This window comes from Eublepharis macularius, chromosome 18, assembly GCF_028583425.1.
Source record: "Eublepharis macularius isolate TG4126 chromosome 18, MPM_Emac_v1.0, whole genome shotgun sequence".
In the NCBI taxonomy this organism is placed as follows: domain Eukaryota; kingdom Metazoa; phylum Chordata; class Lepidosauria; order Squamata; family Eublepharidae; genus Eublepharis; species Eublepharis macularius.
Window position 1 is genome coordinate 21,761,542 of NC_072807.1, and position 10,653 is coordinate 21,772,194.

At 47.6% G+C, this 10,653-nt stretch overlaps 1 protein-coding gene across 2 annotated transcripts in view; it reads right to left on the reverse strand.

Moving 5' to 3' along the window:
* The window catches only part of PCSK6 (proprotein convertase subtilisin/kexin type 6), a 105,976-nt gene extending 96,970 nt beyond the window's left edge, over positions 1 to 9,006 (reverse strand). For both annotated transcript variants that reach the window (XR_008598534.1, XM_055002543.1), the window contains exon 1: positions 8,751 to 9,006. Coding sequence is in view for 1 of the 2 variants with exons in the window: in XM_055002543.1 (XP_054858518.1) it covers positions 8,751 to 8,915 (165 nt within the window). In the remaining variant the exon portion in view is untranslated. The remainder of the gene's footprint in view (positions 1 to 8,750) is intronic.
* Between the last annotated feature and the right edge of the window lie 1,647 nt (positions 9,007 to 10,653).

A 10,653-nucleotide genomic window follows, 5' to 3' on the forward strand; every position in this document is an offset into this window, starting at 1 on the left:
GTAGTGTATGAGCTTTCGTGAGTCACAGCTCATTTCTTCAGATGCTTACCAAGTATCTGACTTAGGATCTTCCTAAGGATCTGTCTCAATATGAGGCAGCTGCAAAAGGCAAAAACGCAAAAAGATGTACAGGATTGCCTACACCTTATCGTCTCTGGCACTGTTCGCAGCTTCATTAGAAGGGGCAACCATTTATTTCCATGCTGTCAAAAGCTTCATCTGCAGATTGCGGCGCACAAAGTCGGTGTTAAAGGCACAAGAGCAGAACGGACCGTTTCCCTGCTGATCAGTTGACCGCCTTAGAAAGCTGCTTCAGGAGTCAGTAGACATCCCCAACAAGCCAGAACAGGCTAAATGACCCCTGCTGGCCCCGCCATGAAGGCCGATGAGTCAGGCTTGCTTGCTGGTCGGAGCACTTGAGGAAATTGCTCCAGCTGCTTCTCCTACCTTTTCCAGTTTGCTCCACCTCTGACTCACAGCCCGGCTTAACAAGAGCTCAGTCAGTCATCTGTCTCGCAATCACAACGAAGATTGCTCCATTTAACCTGTGGGCGACTCCCCCTCAAGCGCTGATCACCCACAACACAAGAAGAGCCCTGCCTGCTTAGACCATTTAGTCGAGCATCTTGGTTCCCACAGCAGCTGAACAGATGTCTCCTGGAAGCCCACCAGCAACCCATGAAGGCAACATCCTTCCCCGGACGTCGCCTGCCCCGAGGGACTCGCACTTGGAAGCACGCTGCCCCCCCCCCCCAGACAAGGAGATGTCATTTAGGCACCATCACGCAAGGACATCACCTTAAAAAATTGGTCCTCTCCCCTTTTAAAACAGTCTAATTTACAGGCACGCCCATAGGGCAGCAAATTCCACACAGTGGCAATGAATTCCGCACATTAATGGGAGAGCTGTATTGTAGGGATGGGGTCATAGATGAGTCGGGGATCATAGACTTCAGCACAATTTTTGCCTTATATATTATCTGCTGCTTTAAATATGTACTCCTATGTACAACCAGCGCTCCATGTTGTCTAATGTTAGTCCTAGAATTGGTTATGTTTTGCTTCAGTATTTTCTACTGTGTCTTGGATCCTTGTTAATGCTATGTCTTTAAACTTGTATATGTTTACCTTATGGTATTGTATTGAAATGTGCTTACTTGATACTGATTGTATTAACCTCATACTGTGTAATCCGCCTTGAGTCTCAGTGAGAAAGGTGGACTATAAATGATGTAAATAAATAAAAATCAATCAATTAATTAATTAATTAGTTCATTGATTAATGATGCGTCGTGTGAAAGAAGTTCTGGCTTTTGTCTGTCCCAGATCTACTAGGGGTGTAAATTTCATTGACTCAAGCAGCTGTTTAAGATATCAAAAAGTGCATTATTTTAACATTAACAAGTTCATCCTCTGTCAAGTCCACATACATTTTCTTACCTATTATCAGCTCTGTTACTGGTATTTGGTAAGAAAAACCAGCATGTGAAAGGGAAACTTTATCCACTTTCCAAGCTTTGGTAAAAGTTTCAATGCTTACAGGCAGCAATATCAAACTGGTAAATGAATCCCGGAACGCACAGGGAACCTTTGCTAGCTTTCCAAGCCTTTTACTGCAATACATAAACAGTAAACAAATCCTTATCTTTGAATCATTTAAACAGTGAATGTTTGACATCTCCAGGACCTACTGCTCGTCAGTTTCACCGGATGCCCCCCTCCCCAAGTTCTGATATTTTGCCTAATTTTATAACCCTCTTTTGGGTCTCTTCCCAGTCGTCTCTTTTCTAAGCTATTATTTAGCCACTGATCCAGACTTCCTATCATTATTGCCGTTTTCACACTGTTTACCGGCTGCAGAACATTGTGCAAACCTCCCAGAATGACAGCGTCTTTCTGCCGTGATTTCCTGTCATAACTCCAGTTCTCACGTGAAATCGCACCAGGAAGATGCTGTCATTCTGGGAAGAGGCGGCACCAGGGTTTGTGGCACCCACAGCTGCCTCTACGTGCCTGCGCGCGCGCCCCGGACTGTGTGATGACATCACTGCGTGATGACATCATCATGCAGCAAGCCATCCCCATTGGCCGGTGGGTGCCTGGGACAGCGCACGGAGGCTGCCCGTGCTCCCAGTCAGGCGCGGCAGGTGGCTGGAGAGGTTCTGCACGCCGCCCCAGATGCCTGCTGTGCCTGGCCCATGGATGCTGCACCTGGCTGGGGGCATGTGTCGGTGGTGGCGGCGGCATGGGGCTGGCTGGCTGCAGCAGCTTGCAGGCCAGGCACGCCAGTTCCATGGGGTGCGCCTCCCCCCTCGGCACCCACTCCGGCGCCCCCTTCGGCGCCTCAGCACCTGCGGTGCCTGCCTCACCGCTTCAATGGTGGCACCGGCCCTGGTTCTGGGAGCTTTGCGTGATGTTCCGTGTGAAAACGGCCTATGTTTGCCCCGTTCTGCATTCCTTCCTCCCCAGCAGTATCTTTTTTTGAGACAGAAACTTGCACAAAATGTGAGGAGTGAAAATACCCCTAGAGAGGGCATGTGCAATATTGGTTGAAGAAAAACAATATCTACATCATGGAATGGCTACTGAAGTCAATGTAGGCTCAAACAACAATAACCATAACATTTGATTTATATACCACCCTTCAGGAGAACTTAACGCCCATTCAGAGCGTTTTACAAAGCATGTTATTATTATCCTCTTGACAAAACACCCTGTGAGGTGGGTGGGGCTTAGAGAGCTCTGAGAAACTGTGACTGACCCAAGATCACCCAGCTAGCTTCACGCAGAGGAGCAGGGAATCAAACCCAGTTCTCCAGATTAGAATCCTGCTGCTCTTAAACACTACACCAAACTGGTTCCATTGTCTTGTGTTCCCTTGTTATATTTAGTTATGATATCCATAGCTACAAATTATTGACTACAAATTATTAACAAAGCAAACAACCTTGATATCAGGGTCCTTTTCACCTATGTTTAATAGGGTACCAAGGCCAAATGACTGCCCCAGGAAATCTGTTACTAATAATTCCTTTTATCCAGAAAAAGAGCTGGAGGAACTCATTAGCATATGCCACACCTCTTGCCATCACCGGAAGTGTGTCATTAGTATAACTGATTTGCATATGCCACACCCCCTGATATCACCTATTCTGGCTGTTTTGGACCCAATCCTGGCCATTCAGGGCCGAAATTGGGCCCAAAATGGCAAGAAAAAGGGCCCAAAGCAGTCAGGATTGGGCTGCTGATGAGCGGGAGAGTGATCCACCACCCATCAGAGGCCCGGTCCAGACCGTTTTGGCCCCAATCCAGGCTGAAACGGGCCCAAAATGGACGAGAGTCAGGTGGGCGGGGCCACCTGACATGTGACCTCTTTGGGGAACTGCCAGAACTGTGTTCCTGTGCGTTTCCCCTCGAACTGAGCCCTGCTTTTATGTATCTTCTGGGAAATACAAATAGGTTAGGCCATTTACTCACTATTCTAACAAGAAGCAACGCTCAGTCACTGGTTGGTCTGGCTCACAATCAGGATGCTGATAATTTGCCAACTTTTTCAGATACATCCAAACAAATACATTTGTTTTGATCAAGAGACTGTTTTCTTGTATGATTAGACTGCTTGCTTGCTGCTACCAACCCCCACCTATCTGCCACCTCCAGTTATTGAAAGTTTAAAAGGGTGTGTGTCTGTATGAGATTTTTGAGTTGAGACTTCCTACTAAAATGTTTCTGTGTGCCTTTGGGTCTACCTGCCCGTGAACTTGACTAATCTTATGATTCGTTCTTTTGATCGCTACAGCTGCTGATGACAAAGATGCAAAAAACGGACAATGCCAAGTAACCAATGTCAGAGATTGAGAGGACACATCTAACTGTACAGGTGCAAAGAGAAGATGAACTGCAAGCCATTCAGTGTTTCTCAATTAGGTCACTTGAATGATCCAGTCATAAATCAGGATCCATACTGGCTCTCAATCCGTGACGGATCATTGCTTTTGAAAAAAACAGCTCTAAGCAGAAATTGCAACAGAAATGTCCGATTTGCCATTCTTTGGTTTGTTGCATCTGTAACCTAACATTACTCTGCCAGTTCAATTATAGGGAGGAAAAGAAGGTTGAATTTTTTTTAAAAAAGTCAGAATTTATAGAAGATTCTTTTAACAGTAAGACAAACTGCTTTGCCTTCAGGACAGAAGATCAACGAAGCAAGAAACAACACAGAGGCAGCAAAGAAAGCTAGGCTAACACACATTCACAACTTTGCAACTGGAATGTATCGAAGATTTAGAAAGTCCTGAGAAGCCAAGTTCAGAAATGAAAGCTGAAACGAAAACTCCAAGACACTTTGCAGAGGGTCTTAAAGCCAAGAAAAGTTTGCGACAGCTATTTGCGATAAAGACCACTGCTTGTTCAGTTAAAAGCCAAACACACTAGTGCAAGGGATTAAACTGACTTTTGTAGAACTGACTTTGGCACGCACATACACACACTTATTATCCCTTACTTTGATGCAGAGAAAACTGCATACAGATTAAAAGTACTTTGCTCTTAACTGTTTTTTTGCCACGGATAACAGTAAAATGTGAGAAAAACGAACTATATGGCATAATAGTTTGCATTACAGAAAAGGATTTTCCCTTAGCCCTTTTGGATTGCTCATGTTCGCATTTTGTATGCTTTATGTGCTGCCCCTCTGCTTTGTTTCTGTCTTCCAAACATATGGAAAGACAGTTACACATTAAAATTTCTTAATAACTTGACTTATGCCATCAATAGAACATAACTTTTTATGTGATATTCTTTCAACTCATAATTACAGCCACATTGCATTCATTCCACAGGCTTATTCTCAACCGGGGTTCTCAACGTGATGCCCACCAATAACTTGTTCTGGCACCTGCCAGGTGTTTTTGGAAAATGGGTGGGGCCAGGCCGGTTGTTTGCCCAGCAGGGCTTCTGATTGGCTGTGCAGGTTTTGAGAAAAGTTGCTTCAGCAGTACCTGCCCCCCCAGCAGAAAGATCTTCACTACGTGACCGAAGGCAAGCTCTGTGTATCCAGGAAAATATTTTTAAACAATATATTCAATTTCAAAAGCTCTGTTAAACAGAGCTTCAGCCAGAAATATTGAAGAGTTACTATAAGAGTTATGAATAAATTCATTCCGTGACATTTTTTAATAATAATAATAACATTCGATTTATATACCGCCCTTCAGGACAACTTAATGCCCACTCAGAGCGGTTTACAAAGTATGTCATTATTATCCCCACAACAATCACCCTGTGAGGTGGGTGGGGCTGAGAGAGCTCTGAGAGAGCTGTGACGAGCCCAATGTCACCCAGCTGGCTTCAAGCGGAGGAATGGGGAATCAAACCCGGCTCTCCAGATTAGAGTCCCACGCTCTTAACCACTACACCAAACTGGCTCTCTTTTGGTTGGTTCTCCCTCTTGTGGGAGAATTCCAAAGGCCTATAGGCTCAAGAAGTTTGGGGACCCCTGCCCTAGGCCCATTTGTTCCTTAGAAACCAACAGAATCAGTGCCAGATCAGCACAGGGAGACAAAGCCATATTACACTCAACCAAGACAACAAGAACCAGCATGGTGAGGGGGTCAGACTGGTGACCTCGGTCCAGTCACTCTCTCTCAATTTAATCTACAGCACAGGACTTTTATGAGGGTAAAATGGGGGAGCGGAAGCCACTCACGGCTCCTGGGAGTAAGGATGGAGTAAAATATAATAAAGAAGTTGTAGACTTAATCTCGAACACAAGAGGCTGGTGGAGTTTCCAGATGGTGGAACACGCACAACGTGACAGCCGGATTTGAGTCCAGCGGCACCTTAGAGACCAACAAGGTTTTCACAGTATAAGCTTCCCAGAGTCAAAGCTCCCTTCTTCAGAAATGTGCAATGCGATCTGCAGCAACAGAGGATGACAGCAGTCTAGCAGCATCCAATGAAGTGATCCCTGACACAGGAAAGCTTGTGCCGGAATAAATTTTGTCAGTCTTTAAGGTGCTGCTGGATAACTTACATTCTCGTACACTGCAGTTTCCTCTCTGCTGCTTCTCACAATCCCCTTCAGTTGGGGAGAGGGGGTCAGGAATAGTTAGCCTCTGGCTCAAATCTGACCCCCAACAACACACACACACACAGAGAGAGAGAGAGAGAGTTGGGAGAAGCAGGCTGCTGCATCACTGTGGTCTGCTGGCAAGATACTGGGAGCTATGAAATTTTGACCCATCTTTCCCCGAAACCCTTTCAACACGGCTTTTCAGCATACCTGGCCAAGATTCCTACTTCTTTTCATCGGCTCTTTTTCAGCTGTCCCCTGCAGTCTAAGCAGATATCCTGCCCCCTTCTTGGCATTTACCAATCGCTTTTTGGCATTCGCCAATCACGTAGAAAACACCGCGGGACATTCTCTTCAAGTCTCGCTTTTACCCCCAAACCATCTTAATTCTATTTCTGCTGCCACCCACGTAAAACCGTCCTTGGAGTTTGCTTTTAATTAATTCCCAAAGCATTCCAACAAGGTCATTATCCAAATCTGTGAAGATACTAAAAAGCAAGCAGCGACCAAACGTTTTGGCAGAGTTGACTCTAAGCTCAGCGATCCAGATTTTCTCTCCAAAACTGTGCCCGTTTAACAGTGTAGACCTCTGCAGTTACTCCCTCTGAAGTCCATGGAAGGCTTCAAAGGGTGTAATTCTACTTAGAATTGTACTGGAAGACTTTCTCCCATCTTCCCTATCCTAAAAAAAAAAAAAGCACATAAAAATCGATTCATTACATATATACAGCAGTCAGGGACGAACTTTATAAACAACTTTATAAACCGTATTAAATTGATAAGGGTGGTTTTGCTGAGCAAAAAAAATTAAATATTGATTCATTTCCCCACTCAGCAGTTCCCCTCGGAGTCAACCGCAGATATTTTCTTTTGTGATTTAGCTAACTAATTACCTTTCGGGCCCGTCTGCTTCTTTCACATCTCTACTACAACCATTCGGGATGGGACCATTAAGCAAAAGTTGAGGAAGTGCTGGAAATGAATCGGGTGCAGCCAAGCACATGTGCACGTATAAGAACTCAGAAGATTTAAGAGAGATTGTAAACCCCTAAGAGGTTCGTAGGGGAGTCACTGAAGGATTTTAGGGGTGGGCGCATCATCGGAGAAATGACAGAGACAGAGTGAAGATCAGAGAGAAAATGGGTGCGGGGGAGGGGGATGCCATGCAAGGAAACAGAAAGCTCTAGTTGGCTTCCACTGAGCCAGGATCCGCCTCTCAAAAGCCAGCCGTAGCAAATAACCAGCAAAGGCAGAGAGAGACCCGGGCCACACTTTTAAACTTCTGCTTGAAAAGAATCCCATTCCACTCCAATGCAGTGAAGGAGCCAGAGATGGAGCGTCCAGTTTGCACACAGAAGGTGCCAAATTCAATCCTAGGTGTCACCAATTCTTTAAAAAAGCTTTCCAGTTCATTTAAAGGGATTTTAAAGGCTGAGGGGGGAGCTCTCTGCTTCCACTGTGTTGCTGTAGACCATCATATCAAAAGCTTGTATCTAGCCGGTTACTCCTGCCTTTATTTACTATCTGCAACACCGATATTCTGACATACAAACTTCTAGGACAGTATGGTGTAGGTCAGAGTGATGGACCAGGGTCCAGGAGACCCCAGTTCGAATCCCCACTCTGCCACGGAAGCTCACAAACTCAGCCCGAACTATCTCACAGGGTTGCTGTGAAGATAGAATGAAGACAAGAAGAATGATGTATAAGACACTTCGGGTCCCCATTGGAGTGAAAGGCAGGGTTATAAATGAAAAATAAATAATATTTCTAGAAAGATCCAGAAAGCCTCCAGTCTGGGCAACCACCTATATTTGAATCGTTTGTTTTACTGAAGACTCACAGCATTCGCATTCAGGTCCAGCAGAGATTTTTTTTTTTTTAGTAGTGAAATTAATAGACGCATAAAGTCTGGTACGCTGACTTCAACCCAAACTTCTAACAGGCTAGAGAGCCCAGCTCGGTTAGATGCCTGCAGATTTTGTCTTACAGCACAGTTAGACCTTTCTAAATTCATGGAATTAGGGCTGCACTGTGGGACTGTAGCCGGCTCACACCATCTCTGTCACCATTCAGTGCTCTGGGCACCCATCTAGGTCCCGCTAAGCTGCTTTTCACATCCTATTTCCCGAGAAAGGCATGCACTAAAAAACTTCCCCCAGCTCTGGTCTTCAAAAGGGCTTCTTGATTTTACTTGATCCTGGGGCAAGGGCTGGAGTCTCGGATTCGACACCTGCATCCAGCCAAAGGCGGCTGCAACTTTCGGGCACCAAACCCCCTCGGTCCAGTGCCGCCCTATGCAGAACCACTCCAGTCTAAAATCAACCGGCCTCGAGGGGAAGAAGTCTGCCTAGGATTGCGCCCGGACTCGGTTCTTTTAACCCCGGGGGTCTCCGTCGGCCTTGCGGCAGGCGATTCCGACCCACCTCCCAGCATTTCGTCTACTAGGATCTCCCCCTTGCTTCACTCAGGATCAGCACCGTTTCCACCGCTCCCGGGTTTACCCCGCTTGGGGGAGAGGACCGTGCCCAAACCCAGCGAGAAAGTTCCTCTTTGGGGGCGCAGCTCCGTCAGGCGGAACGAGACCCTCAGCGCCCCCCTCCCGAGTCTTTCCCAAGGCCGGAGAAGACCCCCCGCTCCCGTCCATCCCGGCCAAAGCCAAAGTTGCGCGCCTCACCTGTCCCAGGTTCAGGTACCCATAAGCGGACGCCAGCCGATCCGCCTCGCCGGGCCCGCCCAGCACCCGCACGGCCCAGTGGTTGGTGTAGACGGCCCGGGGGCGGCCGGCCAGGCCAGCCGCCAGCGCCGCCAGCAGGACGAGGCCAGCCCCGAGGGCGCGCATGGCGGGGCCACCGGCGGGGCTTTGGCGCACGGAGGGAGCAGCGGCTGCGGCGCGTCTGGAAGGACTCCGGCGGGAGCGACTCGCAGACAGGCGGCTGCCTGCCTTTGCCGGCCGGTGGGGGGAGCCGCGCCTTTTAAGGCGGCCTCGGCCGAGGGGAGGCCGGGCCGAGGCGGGGCGGGAGCGGCTGGGAAGGGCCCCCGACGGGTCGGGCCAAGGCGGAGGAGCGCGCCGGCTGCAGCCCCGGGCGTCCCGCCTCGCCTCCCGCTTGCCGGCTTGGCTCGACCAACTGAGCCGGAGCGCAAGTGCCGGGGGACGGACGACGAAGAGAGGCGGTGTGGTGTAGTGGTTAGAGAGGGTTGCCAGCCTCCAGGTAGCGGCTGGAGATCTCCCGGAATTACAACTTTTCTCCAGGCCGCTCCAGTTCACCTGGAGAAAATGGCTACTTTGGGGGGTGGACTCTACGGAATTATGCCATGCCAAGGCCCTTTCCCTCTCCAAACCCCACTTTCTCCAGGTTTCTCCCCCCCACCCCAGATCTCCAGGAATTTCCCAACTTGAAGCTGGCAACCCTAGTGTCAGACGGCGAGAGCCGAGTTCGAACCCCTGCTCTGCCATGGAAACTGGGTGGCTTTGGGCCAGGTGCACACTCTAAGCCTGGCCTACCTCCCAGGGTTGTTGTGAGGAGAAAATGGGGGAGAGGAAGCTGCTTTGAGTCCCCATTGAGAAGAATGGTGGGGTATAGATATACATAAAAATAAAGTCTAGCCTACCTCACAGGGTTGTTGCAAGGATAAAAGGGAGGAGAGGCGGCACCCCTGCTGGAGAGAAAGGTGAGAAATAAATGAAGGAAGAATATAAATAAAGGAATAAAAATAAAGCAGGGCTTCCTCTGCAGCAGGCATGCTGAGACTTGCCAAAATGGAGCGAAAGCAACTGGTTTGCTTCACCTTCTGGTTCTATTGCACCTAACATGTCAAAATCTCCGTCAACTTTTTAAATCCTATCTTTTTTTCCATGAAGATAGTTTCAGATAGCCCTGCTGGTTTGCAGTCGAAGAGCAAGATCCGGATCCAATAGCACCTTAAAGACCAACTCGATTTCCAAAGTATGAGCTTTCAAGAGAGAACTAGATAAGCTGCTTTGGATCCCCATTGGGGGAAAAAGTAGAAATGAAATAAAAAAGCGATAAACACTGCTCTTCTGTTTTAGGCATAATGCTAGTGCAGAGATACATGCCATGTTTTTTTTCTTTGCCTCGCATACAGTGCAATCTTAAGCAGAGTTAGTCCTGTCTAAGTCCACTGAAATGAATGGATTTAGGCAGGAGTATCTTTTTTTAGGATAGCACCAACAGTCATTTAAAGGCAAATGCGGGTCAAAACGGAAACTGAATCTCAATGGTACTCAGTTCAGAAGTGAATTAAGCAACATAGCAGTATTAGAAGTATTTTAAGGCGCACGCCAGCAGAATGGTCTAGTTCTCACTGAGGCGCTAAATGGCTCCTCTTCAGACTGCTGCTAGGACAGAATGCTGCCTGCAAACAAAAAACCTTCCCTCCATGTAGAAATCTAGCTTGTCAGGGAGACCATAGCCTGTCCCCTGACATGCTTGGTTTCTAAATACAGGGGAAATATTTTTGTACAGAGGAAGCATTCCAGCATGTGAACTTCCATCTGTAGTTTGAATGGATATAGCCCAGGAAGAATGTGTCTCGCTGAAAAATTAAATGCTGTCCTA